Consider the following 22,387-nt stretch of genomic DNA (forward strand, 5'->3'; position numbering starts at 1 on the left):
GGATTTGATTTTGACCCCTGGAGCAAGTTACCAGCTTTGTATGAGCACCTGAAAGTCACACAGGTTTGAATCGTCTAATAATTAAATTATCACAGGGTGAAAATGTAGATTTTAGGATTTTTGGTATGGGAATTATGGGGACAAGATGGAGGAATCAGGGCGTGTCCAGCCTTTCTTCTTCTTCTTGTTCTCCATTTTCTGCAGTGATGTTGGCACTTTGGGATTGGTTTAGAGTAGAAGTGCACTGTCTAACATAGGTGATGGGTATTGGGAATTAAGTGTAAATATGTTATACATAGTTTGTAGTATAAAAGGACAACACAGAGTGCCTGTGGCTGCCCTGCTGAGCAGATCCCGGCTGGGCAGAAAGAAAATTTTATAGATAAGAATTAATAAACAACCTCAAGACTGAAAAGTGAAGAGTCCAGACTCGTTCTTCAGTTGTGTGGGCTGAAGCAGAGACATCCTGCACATCTTGGGGCGGAGAACATCAACAGCAACCGGAGAGTCCACAGGAGTCTGGTGGCCTCATGTGACGGGACAGGGATGGGGAGCACTGGAGGGGTGAGGGACAGTGCCCAGGGCAGCTGGGATGTGTGGGATGAGTGGGATTTGTGGAGGGGCTGGCCTGTGCCCGCCTCCTCCCCTGGGATGGAGATTCCAGCCCTGCCTCGGCCACCACGTGGAAATGAGACATTCACATCTGGAGGTGGAGTGCTCTGTGCTTGTAGCACTGCCAGTTTATTTATTCCTGTAAATTCTCCCCAGTTAGGGGCTGCTGGGAAGCTGACAGTGCTGGAAACAGCCTCTTTCCAGGGGATTCAGTGTTCTGACTGACCCTCACCTTCTCCTCCCCCCCGTAACCACCCGTGAAAAGGTGTTCCCTGCCCCAAGGCCCAGGCACTGCAATTCCTCCTGGAGCCAACCACGCAGGAAGGTTTTCCAAAGGAAACGTGCTGAGCCCTGTGTGTGTTAAACTCATTAAGGATGAGCACTGAAGTTCCTGAAGCCTCTTGTTTCTATTAAAACATCTGTGCTGTCATGAGACACTGAGTTCTGTGCCTGTTTGGCTTTAATGCTAAAAAGCAGTAATTAATAATTATTTTTTAAAAAATATAATTAAAGTAATTAAGTCAGTTTTCTGCTTGGATACTAAATTGCACCTCCCAGGTGCTTAAAAAAGCCTGACCTGAAACTGAGAAGAACAAGAGCTTGCGACTGAGTTTGTTTTCACTGCCTGAGGTTCAGGCAGATGCAGCTCCTGATCCTCTTTCCATTTCCTTCCTCTGCAAGCGTGCCCTGCTGTTTAACCAACACCAGGGAGCTGTGCTTCCCTTGCCTGGCACTGCCCTCCCAGGCACGGGGGTGCAGTGCCATGGGGACACCCAGGAGCCCAGGGGGGCTGGGATGATGTCCCTGGGGGCAGCACCGTGGCCACAATCACTGCCTTGGCATGGAACTGCTGGCACTGCAGTGACTCCAGCTGTGTGTGTGCACAGCTCCAGGTTGTGACCATGTTCACAGGGGTTTTGGGAGTGGGGAAGAGATGAGGATCTGACTCCATGTTTCAGAAGGTTTGATTTATTGTTTTATGATATATATTACATTAAAACTATCCTAAAAGAATAGAAGAAAAGGTTTCATCAGAAGGCTAACTAAGAATAGAATTATAAATTATAAAAGAATTATAACAAAGGTTTGTGGCTTGGCTCTCTGTCTGAGCCAGCTGACTGTGATTGGCCATTAATTACAAAGATCCAACATGGGCCAATCCCAGATGCACCTGTTGCATTCCACAGCAGCAGATAATCAATGTTTACATTTTGTTCCTGAGGCCTCTCAGCTTCTCAGGAGGAAAAATCCTAAGGAAAGGATTTTTCATAAAAGTTGTCTGCGACACCAGGTCAGATGTGGAAACCCAGAACATCCCTCTGGCTGTCCAGGACGGCCAGGACCCTGCCAGGGGGCTCAGAGACCCTGGCACAGAGCCCAAAACACCTGTGGGTTTGATTATGACCCATGGAGCAAATTACCAACCTTATATGAGGATCAGCAAGCTACAACAGTTTAGGTGGAATAATAGTGAATTTATCACAAGGTGAAAAAGTAGATTTTGGGGTTTTTGGTATCGGGGTTCAGGAGGCAAGATGGAGGGAACTGGGTGTGTCCAGCCTTTCTCCCTTCTTTCTTGGCCTCCATCTTCTGCTGTGATGGTGGCACTTTTGGATTGGTTTAGAGTAGAAGCTCACTGTCTAACATAGGTGAGAGGTATTGGGAAGTAATTGTAAACATTGTTCATGTAGTTTTTAGTATAAAGACATAACACCACCCCAGGGGCAGGCAGAGTGCCTGGAACTGTCCTGCTGGATGGACCTCGGCAGGGCAGGAGAAAATTTTTTATAGATAAGATGCAATAAACAACCTTGAGACAGAGAAATGAAGAGCCCTGACTCCTTCCTCAAGCACCAGGCTGGGAAAAGAGACTTTCTAACACATCTCAGGGTCACTGTGAGCAGCTAAAGATCCCAACATTCAGGGGGCTGGGTGGCTGCTCCTTGGAGGGGATGAGGCTCAGATCCATGGGAGGGGGTTGGAGGGGCAGAGCTGTGCCCCCCAGCCCAGCTGTGTGCCCCCCAGCCCAGCCAGTGCTGACCCACAGCATCCTTCCAGCAGGCACACCCTGGGATCAGGTGCCTGGCTTGAATCCCACCTTGGCCCTGGGTGACCCCATGAATCCCAGGGAGGTGTTTGGGAGCATCAGGGATGAGCACAGTGGGAGCAGGACAGACCCAGCTCTGTTTCCAGGGTGTTGGTGCCGCCCCTGCCCTGCTCCGTGGAACCACACCTGGTGCATCCCTGGTTGTGAGAAGAGCAGGCTGGTTCCTCCTCTGTGTGCTGATTTAATGGGGTTAAAGCTGACAGGAAGGCAAGCCTTGATCTTCATCTTCTTGAGCATCTGCTGGGGGGGGAGAGGAGGCTGTGGTTGTCTGTGCTTGTTCCTCACCCATCCAGCTCCCATGGGGCACCTCAGCTGCAGAACACCAAGTTTGCTGTGTGCCCTGTTTGTACACTGAATATCTGAGAAGCTTCAGGGACCTTCTCCTTCCTCGTGCCTTCTTTAATTTCCTACCAGCAGAAACCTCTTTGGCCTTTTGTTCCCTTGATTTCACATCAGTCCCTTTACACCTTATCCCTTTAAAATCTTATCAGGTCCACTCTTACTGATCCATTTATACCATAACCATATTTGGGGTTGGATTGAGGTATTTTTGTTCCCTTGGCAACAGGGATCTTTGTCCAGAGCAGCTCTTCCCTGCAGTGCATCTGTGGGTGGTGTTTCTAAAGCCCCATCCCCTCTCCACCCTCTGTGGGGTCTGAGTGATGCTGGGCAGCCAGGATGGCTCATGAGGGAGCTCTAATCGTTTCTGCCTTGCTGCTAAAAGTCTGAAATGTAATACAATTTAGGAGTTACTCACTTTAATTTTGTGACATTGGTGGCTTGTGGCCATGCTGGGACCTACAAGGGCAGTGAAGTCCTTTGTGCTGAGGCTCTTTTCACGAGCAAACTCTATTAAAAGCCCTTTAAGAGCTGCCCTTCTGCCATTCTTCCATATTTTGTCTTTTTCCTGTTATCCACTCTTCAAAGTTACCTGACCCGCTCTGTGGCACTAAAGGATGAGATCCAACAGCATTAAAATAAATAAATAAGTAAATAAATAAATAAATAAATAAATAAATAAATAAACAAATAAATAAATAAATAAGTTTGTTATCCAGAAATCTCAAATTAGCCACCCTGTTTAGAATTATTTTAGCTTTTCCCATGCTCTCGGTTTCCTTGCAGAGGAAGGGAAGTGTGACCAGCGTCCGTCCTGCCCGTGTTTCCTACCCTGGGGAAGCAGGAAGATCCTCTGGAGCCTCTTTTGGTGACAATTCCTGCGTCATCAGGGCTGGGCTGTTCCCTCATCCCCACGAAACCACAGGCACAGGGGATGGGAGCCGTGGCTGATTTTCCTTCCGGAGTCCCCTCGTCCCCAGGCAGGGACAGCAGCACTTCCCGAGGGTTAGGGGCAATTCCCAAACTTTAGGGGCAATTCCCAAGGTTTAGGGGCACCCAGCACTGCTCCCTGCCCTGCTGGGATGGCCTGCCAGCTCCCTGCTGCTGAGTGACATCTGTCCCGTGCCTCAGTTTCCCCAGCTGTCACGTGGAGATGGCTGCAGCTCTCGCAGGTGGGTTTGGGTGCAGGGGTGGATTCGGGGCAGGGGCAGGAACTCAGCACTGCAAGGAGCAGAGGGGAAGGTGATGGTAACAACTATTATTTTTGGTTTGTGAGAAGAGCTCCACCATTCCTTCACCTCGGGGTGATGTAAATCTGTGTCTCCCTGTGACTCTGCCTCTCGGGATCTTCTGCTGCTCAGAGTGACTTCAGATGTGTTAGAAAGTTTCTTTTCTTAGCCCGGTGGTGGAAGAAGGAGTCAGAGCTTTTCATTTTTTGGGCTCAAGGTTGTTTATTGTTTCTTATCTATAAAATTCTTTCTCTTGACTTGCTGAGGTCTGCTCAGCAAGACAGTTAGAGGCACTTTGCTAGCTTCTGGGGCAATGTTATTTTTTTATACTAAAAACTGTGTGTACAATATTTGTAATTACTTTCTAATACTTATTACTTATGTTAGACAGTGAGCTTTTATTCTAAACTAATCTAAAATTGCCAGCAATCATAGCAGAAGGTGGAGGCTAAGAAGGAGAAAGGCTGGACACGCTCAGATTCTTCTATTTTGTTTCTTGCACTTTCATTCTAAAAATTTTAAAAATTTATTTTTTATTTCATGATAAACCCACTATTATTTTATTTAAACTTTCATGGCTTATAATTCTTCATATAATGTTGGTAGTTGTTTTTTCTAAGGGTTAAATCAAAGGCACAGGGCTCTTGGGCTCTGTGCCAGGGTCTCTGAGCTCCTTGGGCAGGGGCTCGAGTTTTCTAGGGCAGCCAGAGGAATTTCTTGGGTTCTGCCACCTGCCTTGGTGCTGAGCTGGAAGTGATGCCCTGAGCACTCTGGGGTTGGTGTCTCACGCTGCAGATGCCTCCACCCATCCCCTGCACCTTCCCAGAAAGGCTGGGGAGCTTTCACCTGAGATCAGCAGCAAGGAAAGGTGTTTGTGCTCTCAAAGAAACATTGAGTGGTTAATAATAATGAAATTTAGCTGCTCCTACATGGTCATTTTGGTCTGTAAGCCTCAAAGCATGGGGTGGAAGAGGCCATAATCAATAAAGAGTTTTGTTTTCTAATTAACATATGAGGAGAAAGGGGAAGATCCTGTGGCTCTTCAGAGCTGCCTTCACAATTGCTCACTTCTGTGTAGGTGATACTTTAAGGCTCAGGTAGCCACAATGAGTCACGGCCCCATCTAACCCAGCCTGATGCTCATGACTGCAGCAGATTGTGAGACTGATAAGAGCTTCAGAAAAACCTTGACTTGTGGGAGGAGGAAAATCTGCCTGAAAAACTGCATTCTTAGCAGCCTGCAAGGAAAGTGCAGAGTGCTGCTTGAAATGGCTTTGGATAGGAAAGTCCCTTTTCTGCCTTGGCCTGTTAAAGGATCTTCTGAATCTGATACCTGCCATCTCCTTGTTTGGTTGCGGTTTTTTCTCTTATGATTTTTTTTTTCTCTCCTATGATTTTTTTTATCCTTGAAATCTCCTTTCTAAGCCTGGTTGCTTTGTGATCCCCCACACCCATTCCAGGTTAGAAGCTGTGACCAGCCCTGGCTGCTTCTGGAAGAGTTTGAGCTGAGATGCGGAGAAGCCCTTGAGGAACATCCCTGCTTTTACCCTGAGCCCAGGGGTAAAGCACCCAGGGAGAAAAGGGTTAAAGCTTCTTTTCATCCATTTTTAGCTTGGTACCTGTAACTGAGTGCTCAGCAGATTTTACAGACTGCCTTTCTGGGGGCAGGAAATCACTTCTAGGCCAATAAAACAACTTTGCAGGAAGTTTCTTGCTCATCTGAAGAGCAGGGTGATGGTGAAGGAGAAAGGGCTGGGCAGTCAGTGGTGGCCTGGTGTAATAATGAAACAAGAAATATTTCTACTGTAATGTAACACAGCAAGGAAAATATTTACCTAAAATTCTCCAGCAGCCAGTGCTTTGGAGAGCAGGAATTTTATCTTGAGCAGCAGTTGTTGTGCAGAGGATCCCGAAGGTCTTATCAAAGCAGGAGCTTGAGGTGAGGCTCCTGGTACAGTAAAAACAGTGAGTGAGACCCTTGGTTGTGTGAGCAAGGGGAGCAGCAAGGGATAGAAGAGATCTGCTCTCTTCCTTTTGAAAAGGAAGCTCTTTCTCTTTTCAGATAAAAATTAAAATGTAATTACAAACACCTGTGATGTGTCGGGGGGGGGGGGGGGGGGGGGGGGGGGGGGGGGGAAGGAGCAGGAAGGGTGGAGAAGTGACTGCTGAAGAAAATCCCTGCCACAAGGACAGAGGGAGCAGAACCTGATTAGTTTATCTGAGGCAGTGTAGGTGATGTGATCACTGTGGGACATCTTTCATCAGGAGAAGTCTCAGGGTCCTCAATCTCCTCGATCTGCCTGGAAAAGGCAAAGCAGGGGCTGTGTCAAACTGTGTTTGGCTGAGCAGTACAGCACACACTGCTATGCTGACCAAAACCCAGTTCCAGAGGAGGAGACAGATTCTCCATCCCTCTGGAGAAGGATTGCCTGCCTTTGTAGAAGCTTCCCAGGGTTGCCTGCCTTTGTAGAAGAAGGATTTGGCTAAACATGAGCTTTTGGGTTGAGGATGCAGGTAGAAAACCAGATGAAGTGGAGCTTGGTTATGTGCAGCTTGGGGATGGTTTTTCTGGGCTGATGCTCTTGTAAAGCTGTGCTTCTGATATGGCTCAATGAGATAAAAGGGTAAGAGAGTCTCCAAAGGAGAGAAGGATGGGCTTATCTCCCTGGAGGAAAGCTTGCTCCTCTTCTTCTAGCAGGAGTTTTGGGTATGTGCTATGAGGTGAGCTGTTTACATACCTTGCTGCTTTAAATATTTACTGTTAGAGCTCTGGATATTCTTGTTATTCTTCAGTTGCTGTAATTTTCCATCTTTCTCCCCCCTTCTTAGTGCCTTAGGTGCACATGGGTGCAATATGACCCAGCTGGTTTTAATGAAAAGGAACTCCTACTTCTAGCCTGGATATTTTATTTCACACTTCATGGGGCTCGCCTCTGGGCTGCTCCATTTGCTAAACTTTTATTAGATCCAGGATGATAACATAACCCAAATTGCCTTTGCTTGGGAAACACAGAGTGACCCAGGGAGCTGGGACTGACCCAAACTGCCCCAACCTCTTCTGCTGAAGTGCTTTGAGCTCCTTCACCAGCTCCACCAGACGTCATTGTGACGCTCCCACCACAGTCCATCAAGAAGGTTTTGAGGTTTTTTCTAGTGGTTTATTTCTTCTTGCCTCCTGTTGACCTCAAAAACAGAGTTCCCATCACAGCATCACTCCAATCCCTGTGTGACCACAGCTCAGAGAGTGCCACCAAACTCCAAGCAGGGGCTGTCACGTTGAATCTTATGGGATTTGCAAGGGGGTAGGTTCTGAACATCAAAAAATGTGCTTGGTTCTTCCTCAGATTGCTGGTATTGCTCTTTTAAAGTCTTGTTTACAATGACGATTTTTAGGTTGTCTTGCTTAGTTTTTGTTTTGTTTTGTTTTGTTTTGTTTTTTCCTGCTCAAACCCATTCTACAACTTTGTGATGAGGCTGCAGTCAGGATGTTTAACAGATTTTGTAAAAGGCTAATAATCCAGGTTCTGTTCTTCCAGTCAGCGAGTCATCCATGATTTTTAACAAAGAGGGACTTTTTTCTCTCTCAGTAACAAAGTTAATTATTGACAGCTACATTTTTACCTGCTGGAAATGGATTGCTGGTGTGACCCGCATAAGACTGCTTGGGAGGGGAAAAATAAAGACACTTTCTTTCAAAAATCAATGGCAGTGACACGGGCCAGCCCTCTGCGGTGGGGACAGCAGGGAGCTGGCACCCGGGTGCTGAGCTCAGTGCCACAGGAGCCACAGGTCCATGGCCATTCCTGTTCTCCTCCAAGCCATGGAGAACAGCAGGTGGTGCTCAGCCAGGATGGCACCAAGGAGTTTTACAGGCACTGTATTGCAGGAAAGGCATTTTTGTTTGCATTTGTGATGCAGAGAGATGCAGAGCTGTCCCTCCCCACGCTGCTCTGGTGGTTTGTGACACCACAAGGAGAGCAAAAAATGAAAGAGCTGAGCACTGCTGCCTGCCAGAGGAGAGGAAACCCACTGTACCTGCCCTAAAATATCATACCTCTGTTGTAAAAGTGCTCTCAAGATTATTTAAACAGTTCTCATGGTTTCAAGTAATGCCTTTCCTTGGACAGTGTGGAGAACCTGGAGCTGGTTGAGTCTGGGAAACTGGTACTGTTGGTTTCATTTTCTGGTTCATTTACACTCTGGGGGAGTCTGTGGTGTTTGCAGACTTTAAATGTGTGAAATTAAAAGGGTGACATCTGTGGTGAAGCTCATACTTTCTGCAGTAACTGTCCTAATGTTTTACATCATTTTCCTTTATGGCTCACCCCAAGTGGACTGAAAGCCCAACCCATTCATTTTTCCTTTCCTGTTGATGTGCCTGGACACATTTCAGGGGGTATCATCACTTTAAAATGATGCTATTAAAACACAGGGCGGGGACGATAAAAAAGAGGGTCAAGAGGGCAGGATTTGAATGAACACCGGAAAGGGAGAAGCATCAGATAGCGAGATGCTCAACCTGGGAGGGTGTGAGAGGTGGGGAAGGGGCAGCAGTGTCACGGACGGGGCTGGTGTCGGTGCCAGAGCGTTTTCCTCGCTGGCTGGGGCTGGAGCGGAGGGAGCCGTGGCAGCACCGAGCGCTGGGCTCAGCATCGGGGCAAGTTTTGCCTCCCCTCTGCTCCTTCCTGCAGCGCTGATTTTCCAGAGCGGGGCTGCTTGGATTCGGCAGCGGTTTGTTAACGCAGCGCCGGTTTGATTTTGAGCAACCACAAAACGGAGCGTGGCCGACTTGTCCCTTTCCAAACAAGGCTAAACCGAGAAGCGAAAAGGCTCCATCAGCGCCGGAGAACATCGGGGCAGCGACCCACCCGTGTGGGGCCGCTTCCACCTTCCGTGGGGCAGCGCTGCTTGGTTCCCCAGCCTGTTCCCCGTCACTGGGGTTCCGAGCCGAGGGCACAGCGGGCCCGGGGAATGCGGTATAACCCGGGGGTGCCCAGAACATCGGGGCCGCTTCCATCCGTGTGGGGCAGCGCTGCTTGGTTCCCCAGCGTGGGGGCTCCGAGCCGAGGGGCACAGCGGGCCCGGGGGATGGGGCACAGCCCGGGGGTGCCCAGAACATCGGGGCAGCGACCCACCCGTGTGGGGCCGCCTCAACGCTCCGTGGGGCAGCTCTGCTTGGTTCCCCAGTGTGTTCCCCGAGCGGAGGGCACAGCGGTATAACCCGGGGGACGCGGTATAACCCGGGGCGCACACCAGGGCGGGGCGGGGGTCGCGGCCGCCGCCCCGCGGAGGGGCCGGCGCGGCGGAGGGGGCGGCGTGACGGGCGTGGGGAGCAGCCAGTGCGCGGCGAGGGGCCGTGCCGGGCCGGGCCGGGCTGGGCCGGGCCGGGGGCATGGCTGGCTGCCCGGCGGGGCGGGGGGCGGCCGCAGCCGCTCGCCCTCCGCCATTCGCGCGGCCGCAGCGCGCACCGCGGAGCCGGGGGGCAGCGCCCCGCGCCCCGCCATGGCCGACCCGGCCGTCAGCGCCCACCTGGAGGGCATCATCTCCGACTTCGAAGGTGGGTGGGGCGCGGGGGTTGCAAATGGGGACCCACGGAGGGAGCAGCCGCTTTTTGGGGTTCAGCCGGGAGGAGCCGCCGTCCTGCTTTTATTTTCAGTCTATGGAGCACTTAATAGTTGCTGCGTTTGCAGAGGGAGAGGCTGGGGAAAGCTCCGTGTGTCTGAAGCCAAAAGCGGAGAGGGCTGAGCTGGGCTCGGCGTCCCCAGGCTCGGCTGCCGCAGCCTCCCCGCACCGCTGGAGCCCCGGTGGGGTCCTGGGCCAGGCTGGGGTGGCGCCCCGCGGGTAGGGAGGGCTGGAAGGAGCGGGATGCCCCAGGGAGGCATCCCCAGGGCTGTCGGTGCCTTTTGTCCGGAGCGGCTGCGGCCGCTGGTGTATCTGCCAAGGCAGGGTCTTACGGGATGTTTCTCCTTTCCTGCCCTTCCCGTGTTCATTTATGTAGTTTTTTCAGCTGAAAACACCAGACCAGACTGTAAGTCTGAAAAGAAAGCCCTTTCTGTTGATTCCCACTTTTGGGGTGCAAACCCAGCCCTGGGATGTGGATAACGATCCCACTTTCCCGAATCCCCGCAGCGGCAGCTCTGCAGTTGTTGTCCCGTGGCAGAGCTCCAGCGCCCTTGGAGGATCTGCCCGTGCGGACCGGGACGGCTTCTCCCCCGCTCCTCTCGCCTGCTATTCTGCTTTTTCCAAGCGAGATAAGCCAGCGGGGAGCGTGCTGCTGCCAGATGGGTCTGGGAGTGAGAGACAGGCAGAGGAGGGCTGGGGGGCCGTGCCTGGAGCAGGCGATGAGAGATCGGCTCGAAGGGAGCTCATCTTCCTCCCGAGCAGAGTTTTGGAAGAGCGGCTCCATCCATCCCTGCGCGTCCTGGCAGCGACCCAAGCGGAGCTTTGTGCAGCGGTTTCTGGAAAAAAAAAAAAAAAAGGAAAAAAAAAAGGAAAAAAAAAAGAATCCGAAATAGCGGAGATGTTGGGGCCGCGCGGTGAAAGCTTATCCAGGGGCTGCGTGTGCTGCGCTATAGGCTGAGGCTCCTCCGCCTCCTGGAGAAGCCGGGCTGACCTTGGGCAAGCAGAGCTCTGCTGGTTTTCCTGCTGGGGAGCCGAGGGGGCTCCGAGAGCCGGGGTTCCTCTTCCAGGTCAGGCAGGGAACCGGTGGCAAAGCTGGGGTCCCTGCGGTCCCTGCTGTAGGGTTTAGACACGGTCACCTCCCCTGGCATGCCCTGCCCCGGGGTTTAGCCACGGTCACCTCCCCGTTTCCATCCCCTGGGCTCTCCCCAGGGCAGGAGGCTGAGGGAAGTCACGTTCCTCGGGCAGATTGGGACTAACAAGTGTTGGGACACAGAGTGACCCGAATCCGCCGCCCCTTTGGGTTCAAGGGCGCCTTTGTGACTGTCCTTGAGCTTCCCCACGTAGGGCTGCGAGCTGATGTAATTACCGCTTCCCTCTGCTGCCCCAATTGCATTTAAATCTCCGAAGAATGAGTAATTCCCCACTCGGATACGGTAAAGGCTCTGCTGCGGGCCCTGTTTGGGCTGTGTGTGTTCCTCCGTGGCACCCAGCAGCTCCGTCCTGCCTTTATTTTCAGTCTGTGGAGCACTTAACAGTTCCTGCCAGTGCAGAGGAAGAGGCTGGGGAAAGCTCCGTGTGTCTGAAGCCAAAAGGTCCGGCCTTGCCCTTGAGCAGGGATCCGGGCTACTGTTTCACAATTTAATTAGCTCTCAGCCTGGCACAGCAGCTTCCCAAAAGGCAGCAATTAATCTGCAGCCCGGAGGGCAGGAGATGCAGTGTTCCCGACTGCTGGGTGGGTACCTCAGCCTCACGCAGCCCCTGGCCAAGCAGGAGAGATCTGCCAAAAAAACACCACGGAGCAGCAAGAGCACAGCATCCCCAGCTCTCTTTGTTCCCTGCAGTCACACTCTGCCTGCCCTCCCCAGCCACCCTGGCTGTTCCTGCCTGTTTTCCTCGCAGCATCCGTGCCAGTTTTCCTCCCAGCATCCCTGCCTGGCTCCTTGTCCCTGCTGTGTTGCAGCAGGCAGGGAGCTGCAGCCTTGGCTGGGGAGCTGCCAGCCTGGGGAGGCTGCAGGGGCCCCTGGGGAGGGGGAAGCAGCGCCAGGTACTTGATTCTGGTTCAATTTCCAGATTAAAGCAACGTTTGAGAGCAAAACAGAGTGCAGCAGAGTGTGTTTTCCTCATGCCCAGTGATGGGGATGCTCACAGTGCCCATCTTGCACTTGTTCTGTGATGGGGATGCTCACAGTGCCCATCTCACGCTGACCAGCAGGTCCTGCAGGAAGAGGGCACTAGAAAAGTCCAGGGAGGACTGGCCCAGTCCTCTTCTGCCCCAGAGGAGCTGTGGCTGTCCCATCCCTGGAAGTGTTCAAGGCCAGGCTGGATGGGACCATGAGCAGCTTTGTTTAGTGGAAGGTGTTCTCTGCCCATTGCAGAGGGGTTGGGAATAGATGATTTGTGAGGTCTTTCCCAACCAAAGCCATTCTGTGATTCTGATCCCCCTTATTTGACTGACAGAAGCTTCCCTGTCTCTAATGGGACAGAGCATCACTAGGTCTGTGGTTTTCCAGCATTTACAGACAATAACATCTCTGCCCCAGGGTTTATAGATTCTGGCAGGTTTTCAGGAGCGTGGCTGGTTCCGCTGTGGTTCCAGCAGTGCTTCCCAGGCTCACCTGTGCTCTGAGGGGGCTCTGGGTCCCTCAGCTCCCCGGGGTCTCAGCACAGACCCTGAGCTGCAGGGAGGGGAGGCTGCAGTGCTGAACCCACCTGGTGAGGTGCCAGTCCCTGCAGCCCAGAGCTCCCTGACCCAGCCAGGCTGGCTGATGTGGGAGTGCTGGTGTCCATAAATGGTGCCCCACTGTGCAGGGGTGATGCTCCTGCTCACAGCTTTGGTTGGTTGTGATGCTGCACAAAGATAACCCCACAGTGTGGAACTCCTCATCCTGCCAGAGCTTTGTGCACTCAGTTTCTGCTGCCTGGTAGTGAGACAGGGGAGATCTGCTCCAGTCCCTCATGCCAGGGTGACTGGGGTGTGTTTTTGCTGGCAGTTTCTGGTGCAGAGCACCAATGCCAAGCACTCCTTGCCTTTGCCAGTGCTGTCAGTCAGCACCAGATTAGTTTCCCTGTAATGTTGAAACACAAATTGTCACAGTGGGTGTAAACTGTGCCTGCTGGAAGTGCTGAGTGGGGCTGTGAGTGTGTGGAGAGGCAGGATGGTTCCCAGGGGTTCTGTGTGGGGGCAGCTTTGCTCTGGCAGAAACCATGAGACAGCATTTGTGGATGGCTCCTAATTCCCTGATTTTCCCATTGCTCAGAGCCCAGCTCCCTTGGGAATGTGTGCTGGCTGTGGGTGAGCCTTGGCAGTGCTGTGGAGCTGGGTGGGGATTTTCCAGCCCTGCCAGGACATGACACTGCTGATCACAGGGTTTCTCTGGCCATTTTATTTATTTACTCTTCCTTATTATTACACACTTTTCAGACACTTCTCTCACCACCCAGTGCAGGGTATTTTTAGCATCTCACCAGCGGACTTTGTCCCAATGAGATACAAACTCATGCTAAGTTACGTCCCGGTGCCACCAAAAAATCATCACCCCGCTCATTTTCAGGAGGGCTCTGCATTATAAATAGACTTTTCTACGTGCACAAAACTCACAGACTCATCCTTAAAACCTCCTTGAGCAGATGCCTGGGATGTCTGTGGGACACGTGGCCGTGCTGCACCCCTGGGCTGTGCAGGGCCCCGTTCCTGCTGCCCCTGGAGCAGCTGCAGCTGCATGCTGCACATGCTGGGACTCACCCCGGGCTAATATTAGCAGGAACATGCCAGTGTGGGTGATGTGCCTTGAATCCAGCAGGCTGGAAAGGCCTGGAGATGGGATGTGCTTTGTTTTTGTGTGTCTCTCTCAGGTCCAAGGTGTGTCCCCCAAGCCCAGCCCAAGGGTTTGCAGGATGAGCTGCAGGCAGGGAGCTGAGTGTGTGACTGACAGTCCCTGGTGTGCCAGGGCTCAATGCCTGGAAAAGGAAACGCAAAAAGATCTTTCCTATTTCCATCTTGGATCATCCCAGCCCTGGGAGTGAAGCAAAGCTCCTCAATTGTTGGATTTCCTGGGCTGTCCACAAAAAGTCAAACAGTGACTGCTTTCTCCTGGAGCTCTTTGTGGCCAGCTCGGTGTGGGCACAGCCAGAGCTGCTCCTGCAAGACAGCAAATCACCTCTGATACCCTCAAAGCTGGGCTTTACAGCCACTTCAGAGTGTTCTCTCTCTCATTTCTCATCTGTGTTTCTCTACCTGAGACAAAAGGACGGGCTGGATGGGAGTTTTCTGCCAAATCCTCCTGTGGTGGGAGAGGAAGGAGCCAGAGGAAGGTGCCTGTGGGAAGTTTTGTGTCTTCCTCAGCAGAAGTTGTGTCTTCCCCTGCAGAACTGCTCTTCGAGCCACAGAGTCAAAAATCTGCATCTGCCTGGTCACAGCCCTGGGTACCTGCTGCTGTGGGCTGGGTTTTTCTCTGTGTAAATCTAATTCTTTGGGAATAAAAAGATTGTGAGGGAGTGCAAAGGGAAGAATTGATGATCTCTCTGTCCATGTGAAGTGGGCTCTGGGATGGCCTCTGGCCCTGGTTTGGCTGTAGGATCATCCAGAGGTTGTTGTTTACAGTCCTGTTGTGCAGGGTGGGCTGGGCTGTGTGTCCCACCGTGGCACTGGGCAGTGTCACAGCAGGGCTGTGTGTCCCACCGTGGCACTGGGCAGTGTCCCTGGGGCTGTGACAGCTGGGCTGTGTGTCCCACCGTGGCACTGGGCAGTGTCCCTGGGGTGTCACAGCAGGGCAGGCTCCAGGGCTGGCTCAGGTGAGCTCCAGCCCTGGGCAGAGTGAGCACAGATTGTGCTGACCATACACAGACCCTGCAGAGGAGCCTGGCTTGGAAGGGACAGGGAGGGGATGGCTCTCTGCACCAGCCAGGGCAGCTGCTTTGGTTTTGGAAGCACAGTGCTGGTTCCTGGAGGGACTGAATCAGGGGCTGGAGCTCTGTGCTGGCTCTCCCCAGTGCCCGAGGTCCTGGCAGCACCTTTCCCTCAGTAAGGGATTCCCCTAAAGTGCTGTGCTCTTTGCTCGTTGCCCCTTGGTGGGCTGGGGCAGGGCAGTGAGTGGGAAGCACCTCTGGGACGTGTTGGGTCAGCTCTGAGATCTCTGAGTGACCATGGCCAATACAAGCCAGCAAACCTGGGGCTAAATTACTGCCAGGCATTAACCTGGCATCTCTGGGTGCCCCATGGCCTCACTGGGTGCTGGTTTAATTTCTGCTTTGCTGCCCTTCCTTGCAGGGAAGTGCTCAGCCCTTTTTCCAGGAGCCAGGACTGAGACAACAGCCACAAAAACCTGTATGGGGACGTGTCATAAATCCAAAAATAATAATGGAGACTTCAGAGCCCATAACCACTCCAGATATTCACATTTCTGACTTTGATATTTAAGGCAGCATCTTTCTGCAAGAATATCATGTGGGCTCTTTCCCTCTCCAACCTCCCTGTCCCTTCCTGCTGCAGTGGACTCTGGCACCCCTTTGGTCTTCAGCAACAAGCCAAGTGACCCTAAATCCAGGCTAAGCCTGTTTGGAGCCTGTAAAATGAGTCAGTGGGGCTGAGTTCAGTTCCTGGGGGGCTGTGCCTGGTTGCTGGGGGTCAGGCTCCATCAGGAGAGCTCTCTGTGGGCTGTCATGCCCTTCCCAGGGATGGGGAGATGTCCTGGCCACCTCTCATTTCACACCTGCAGGGTTTGGTCCTGGCACCCCTCTGGTGGCACCAGCAGTCTGTACCCAGCTGCTGTGCTGGTGCCAGGTGGGCAGAGCCCTCCTGGGTGCAGGAGCCCCCTCCTCACTTCCCTCCCTGCCACACACAGCAAGAACGGGTTTGTTGCTGGTGACAAACAAAAGAGTGGCACGGAGGGTTTTTCTTCTTGGGCAGGAAGGGGTTTGTTGCTGTTCCAGCTCATTCTGAGCAGCTCTCATCTCATCTCCTGATGGCTGTGACTCAGGCTTTTATCCTGATTGTTTTGGGAGGCTGCTGGGTGCAGCTCAGCCCTTGGCTCTCCTGGGGACACACAGGGACAGTGCCCACCCAAGCTGGCCCTTGGCTGGTTTGTGTGCCCAGAGGGGACATGCCAAGGGTGCTGTGTGACCCTGCAGCCTCCCAGGGCTGCTGGCACCAGGCCAGGGCACTTTGGGGTGGGTGGGCACAGTCAGTGCCAGCCAGCTGTGCTGTTGGGAGGCCTTCAGGATGGGGGAAGAGATGAGAATTTGACTTCATGTTTTCAGAAGGCAGACTTATTATTTTATGATATGATATGATATGATATTATTGTCATGGACATACTTTATGAAAAATTCTTTTGCTAAGATCTTTTCTCCTGAGAAGCTGAAAAGCCTCAGAGATGAAATGTAAACAATGATTATCTGCTGCTGTGGAATGCAACAGGTGCATCTTTGATTGGTCTTATGTGGTTGTTCTTAATTAATAGCTAATCACAGTCCAGCTGTCTCAGACTCTCTGGTCAGTCACAAGATTTTATTATCATTCCATTCCTTTCTATTCCTATAACCTTCTGATAAAATCCTTTCTCTATTCTTTAGTGTAGTTTTAATATATAATTTTCTATTAATATTATATACATCATAATAAATCAACCTTCTGAAACATAAAGTCAAAATTCTCACTTCTTCCCTCGTCCTGAAACCCCTGCGAACACCACCACAATATTATTATATTATATTATATTATATTATATTATATTATATTATATTATATTATATTATATTATATTATATCATATCATATCACATTACATTACATTATATTACATTACATTACATTACATCACATTAAATTATATTATATGATTCATATCAATATTACTTATATTCTTTTAGATATATTATTTATATTATATATTATTTATAGTACATATTATTTACATTATATTATATATATTATATATTATATATTATATATTATATATTATATATTATATATTATATATTATATATATTATATATAATATATTATATATTATATATATGTTATAAGAAATTATGTACTAAAACTATACTAAACTATAGAGAAAGGATACAGACAGAAGGCTATAAAAGAATGATAATAAAAACCTGTGATGACCAGAGTCTCAGCACAACTAAACTAAAATTGGTCATTAAGTCAACACAGTTCACATAAAACCAATCAAAGATACATCTGTTAGTAAATGATCTCCAAGCTACATTCAAAACAATCAGACAATTATTCTTTACATTTCTTTTCTGAGGCTTCTCGGCTTCTCAAGAGAAAAAATCCTGGCAGAGGGATTTTTCAGAAAATATCATAGTGACAGCCATCCTCCTGTGGATTGCAGGGCAGGGGACATTGTGACATCAGTCTGTGCCACTCCTCCTGGCTGGAGAGGTGGCATTTTGGGACAGAAGCAGCACAAAAACCCTTGCTAGGGTGAGGTGGGTGCTCTGCCAGCCCTGGGGTGGTGGTGAGGGCATGGCACTGGTCACTGCACTGGTTTGGGGCACAAGGAGTGTGGTGAGCACTGGGGTTGGGACTGAATCTTTGTGTCATGTTGGCCAGTGGAAGTAAAACTGCAGGGAGGACTGCATGGGATGGATTGGATTTGATTTTTCAAAGCCCTCAGGAGGTTTGGGCAGCAGCTCACACTGCAGTGCTGGGTGTCCCCTCCAGGAGAGCAGGACAGCAGAATCAGGGCAGCACTGCAGGGCTAAATGGCTCCTGGATCCCTCCTTTACCCCAATTTCCCCTTTTTCTGGAGCTTTTTAACCAGCATATCACAGCACCACCATCAAAGCATCTTCTCCAATGGAGACTTGACTGATTCAATCATCCAGTCCCTGATCACCCCCTCTCCATGTCCCTTGTTGGGCACTGGGATTCAGCCACCTGGGGCTGGCATCTGTGGCACCAGCACGGGGCAGGCTGGGCCCTGCAAGACCATCTGCATCATACTTTTGTCTCTGGGTAATCATTTCAAGGCATTTTAGAAATATTAGTGAACCAAACCAAATCTGCAGCCCCCATGGGAGACACAGCAAAGATTTATTTCTCTCCTTCCTCCTCCCCCTGTGAAAGGAAACTGGAGCTCAGACAGGAGACAGGAGCTGGAGTGAGCCTCTGGCAGAGGCAGTAATGCAATCTGCTGGGCTGGATACTCTGCGTTTTATGTAATTTTCTGTACAAGTATGAAATGAATATAAGGGATGTAAAATACACTGCTCTGAGCTGGAAGCATTTTGCTGCGAGTTAATGGTTATATAAACCCAAGTGTAATAGAGAATCAAGCTAAAATCTTTTGAGAACTGCATTATGGGGACTGGAAAGCTGGGATTTTGTATTAATCTGAGTGTAGATTTTATTGTTTTTTTCTATTCTTAGTCATGACTTTGCTTTTGCATGTTCATTTCTGGGAAAGGAGCAGTCTGCTGCATCAGCCTCAGGCTGTTTTATACCTTGCTGTGAGTGAGAGAAACGCTGCTTTGATTGATGTCAGAGACCTGAACTTGCATTTATCCCCAAATTTCCACCTCTTGGTACTGTTTACACCATTCAGGAAGGCCCTGCATAATGACAGCACATTGCCAGCCTTTCCTTGTCCATGTGATTCCTGTCAGAGCAGGCAGTCTGCTGCAACTTCCTTTGAAGGCTGGCTGTGAAATCAGAGAAGGGATTTATGTGAGCATAAACTGTTCATAACCTGACCCAGGATGGCGTGAGAGTCAGGGTACAACAGCAGAATGTCACTAAATATATATATATATATAGAGAGAGAGAGAGAGAGAGAGAGAGAGAGAGAGAGAGATAGATGGATGGATGGATGGATGGATAGATAGATAGATAGATAGATAGATAGATAGATAGATAGATAGATAGATAGATAGATAATTTATTTATTTTATGTATGTAGTGCAGCAAGGTTGGTTTATTGGTGAAGGAAAGGTGTGAAGCCTTCTGGCACAAGCACAGGGAGGGGCCCCAGCAACCCTTACTTCTTTTCTTCTTTCTTTTGTTAGATCACAGAAGCTTTGGGAAAGGTGCTTTTAAAGTGTCCTGCCTTGGTTTCTGTGGGTGTAGGAGGGGATCTGAGTTTCTCAGGCTGTTTGGAAGCTGTGCGTGCTCACAAAATCCTGCCAGCTTGTGCAACCTTTGCTGCCAGGGATTTTCCACCTCAGCCCCATGGTTTTGACCCCACTGAGGGGCTCAGGGGAGCTGGGAGCCCCTTTTTGTTAAGGGTGGGGTACAGATGTCCTGCTGTGGCTCCCTTCCCTTTCTGCTCTGGGACCTTTAGGTTTACTACACAATAGAAATACCCTATAGGAACATGCAGAACACCCTCCTTTCCCCCATAGCTGAGCCTTTAGCTCACTCCAATGCACCCAGCTCTGCTCTGGGTGGTGGCAGCTCTTCAGGTTCTTGTTTATTGTTATCTTATCTAAAGTTTTGCACCCTGTCCACACCAGGCTCAGCGCACTGGAAAAGCACCACAAAAATGGCCAACAATCTCTTGTTACAAGGTCTTCTAAGACCAAACTATCCAATTAAGAACTGACACCTGGATTATTTTCCCTTTTAACCCAATAACTGATCCCAAAGAGCCCACAATGCGGATTTTCCCACACAATTACAGAATGCCACCCAAACCCATGAAGAAGGAGGAAGAAGAAGCATGAAGAAGAAACCCAGGGTGACACCCTGTGCCCTCCATCTTGCTTCCATCCACAACACACTAAAAATCCCAAAACCTCAATTTTTCACCAAGTGATACACCTACACTGCTCTCTATAATCTATTTCACACTTTTGTGGATTCCAGTCTATCTTGAAGTCTGGGAAACTTTCCCCATGGATGAGGGTCAAAGTCAGTGCTGCCCTGGGGGTCAGGGCACGCCAGAGCAGACACAGAAATATTCCCTGGGTTTCCTCAGGCAAACACTCTTTGCTCTCAGCCTGGGCCAGAAAAGCCCTGCGAGCACCCTGCTGCCTGTGGCAGGCCTCTGGAAAGCTTTGGGGCCGTGAGCAGTGAATGCTGGGTTGGGTTTCCAAGGGTTCCTTGAAAGATGAGAACTGCAGCCTCCCCCCTTTCCTGCCTGGGAACAGGAGGTGACCATCTGGTAGCAGTTTAGAGCTCTCAAACGCTGCCATTGTGTGCTGGGGAATAACGGGGCGCCCGCTGCCCCGGCCCCACAGGGCTCTGATGTGTCCAAAAACCCAGGAAAAGCTCTCTGTGCTTAACAAAGCAAGCAAATGCAACCCCTGGGTTACAGGCACCACGAGAGGGGCACAGGATGTTTAATGGGAAGCAGTTGGGGGCCATGGCTGTGACAGAGCTGGAAGCAGCTCCCAGAGGAGCCAGCATCCCTTGCTGTTTATTTTGGTCTCCTCCTGAGCTCTGTGCATAGATGTTGCCTTGTATAAAGCCTCTCCCTGGCCTGTTGGTGGGATATTCTGTTTAAAAAGGGAGCAGAGGAGGAGCAGATGTTGCAAATGTTCCCTGGCTGACGCTCCTGGGGTGCCCAGGGCCAGGCTGGGGTGGCAGTGAGATGTGGTGGCAGTGAGCTAGCTGTGTGCTCCAGAGCTTCCAGCTGGGACATGTGTGTGCTGGGGTGTGTGTGCTGGTTTGTTTGTGTTTTGGTGTGTGTGTGCTTGGTGTGTGTGTGCTGGTGTGTGTGTGCTGGTTTGTGTGTGTGTGCTGGTTTGTGTGTGTTTTGGTGTGTGTGTGCTGGTTTGTGTGTGCTGGGGTGTGTGTGTGTTGGTGTGTGTGTGCTGGTTTGTGTGTGTGTGCTGGTTTGTGTGTGCTGGTTTGTGTGTGTTTGGGGTGTGTGTGTGCTGGTTGTGTGTGTTTTTCCCTTTCACAAACAGGACAGGACTGCTGGGGAATGTTCCTTGAGCTTTATTTGCAGCATCAGCCTCATTACATGGCTGAGACAATAGGAGGATGGCAAAGCTCATGTGCAGCCAGCAGCAGCCAAAGATTTCTTTGTTACAGAGCATCTTAAAAACTTTCTAGCCAATAACATGTTGCTAAAGCTTACAGACAGTTGTTCTAACCAATTACTAGAAGTACACATACACTTACTTCATACAATGTTTACTTGTATGCTTTCTATTAACAATACACAATACCTCATTATTAGGCTTAAAACCTTAATACCTTGCTAAACATATTTTTCTCCAATCTTAAGGTCTATCTTAACCTTCTGCTGTCTTGCTAAAAAATATTTTTCTCTAATCTTGAGTTCTATCTTAACCAAACCTAAGACTTAAACTATTCTTTCATGTCCTTACTATACTGTTGTAACTTTTTCTACCTTCAGACTTTACAACTACAGCTAACCCTAAGTTTCTCTACTGTTTCTAAGGCCTACCTTTCCATCTTTCTAAAAACCTTCTTACCTTTACTGTTTCCCACATTGTGGAGTCCCTGTGCAGGAGCCAGATCCCTCCATGGCATCTGAGCACCCTTGTGACATCTCTGCTGTTGCATGAGCTGCTGGGATTTGAACCAGACCTCTGGCTGCATCCCTAAATGTTGGAATCCTGGATGCTGAGAATTCAAAACTTTCTCTGCCTTACCCTCAGCTGTTTTTGTGAGGAATACACACACTTCCCTGCAGGAAGCTGGGAGGAGGAGCAGAGGCTGTTTACTTCCCTTTCCTGGCTCTGGGGCAGGACACACTATTTATAAGTTTTTTCCCTTTTTTTTTTTTTTTTGAAGCTATTCTGCTTCCTGAGGTCCTTCTCTCTTGTCATGCAAGGAGGAGAGAGGCAGAGCTAGGCAGGGAGCTCCAGCCACGCTCAGTCCCTCATGAGGAGGTGACATTCCCAATGCCATCGTGCTCATGGCAGTGGGCTCTGTCTCAGAGGTGGAAACACCAGCCCTCATGGTCACACTCCTCCTTTCTCATGCTTGGGATATCTGACCTTCTCCAGGCCATGCTGAATTCATGGAATGTGCCAGCAGGACAAGCTGGGCACTGAAATCCCTGTGAAACCATGAGATGAGAGGGGTGAGAAAAGCTCCTGAGAGAGGGGTGAGGAAAGCTCCTGAGTTGTCCCCAGAAATGCCACTGGGACCTGGGGCTCCTCATGATTTTGCTGTCAGAACCTGTGCTGAGCCATTTCTGCCCCTCTTTGGGGTGGAGGTTCTTGGCCAGCCCCTCAGCCCCTTCCTGCCCCTGGCACAGCAGCACAAGGGAGGATTTATCTGCAGGGCTTGCTTGTCCTGAGGCTGTAATCGTGGTGCTGCAGCTCTGCCTGGGGCTTTCTGAACCCCTTTGTGTCTGGGCTTTGACCTTTTTCTCTTTTCTGCAACAGAAGGACCTGGAAAAAAGCCATTTTTGGGTGTTGTAATTCAGTCCAGCCCTTTGATAAGAACAGGGGCTGGCTGTGCTCCAGAAAGACCACATGGGTGGCATTGGAGGGGTTTACCCTGGCCTTGGGGCACTTTGTGGGGTTTAAAGTCAAAGGAAAGGGG

General features: G+C 50.3%; 1 protein-coding gene across 6 annotated transcripts in view; it reads left to right on the forward strand.

Moving 5' to 3' along the window:
- Positions 1-22,387, forward strand: part of SEPTIN9 (septin 9) — a 156,338-nt gene that overhangs the window by 71,632 nt on the left and 62,319 nt on the right. The window contains exon 1 of one of the 6 annotated variants that reach the window (XM_059485698.1): positions 4,197-4,230. The exons of 4 other annotated variants lie outside the window; for them this stretch is intronic. In XM_059485698.1, the coding sequence (XP_059341681.1) occupies positions 4,212-4,230 (19 nt within the window). In that variant the 5' untranslated portion in view covers positions 4,197-4,211. Of the gene's footprint in view, positions 1-4,196; positions 4,231-9,700; positions 9,845-22,387 lie in introns of those variants that run through there. One more of the 6 variants, XM_059485694.1, reaches the window with a different exon arrangement.

The sequence above is a fragment of the Ammospiza nelsoni genome, chromosome 19 (assembly GCF_027579445.1).
Source record: "Ammospiza nelsoni isolate bAmmNel1 chromosome 19, bAmmNel1.pri, whole genome shotgun sequence".
NCBI classification, from domain to species: Eukaryota; Metazoa; Chordata; class Aves; order Passeriformes; family Passerellidae; genus Ammospiza; species Ammospiza nelsoni.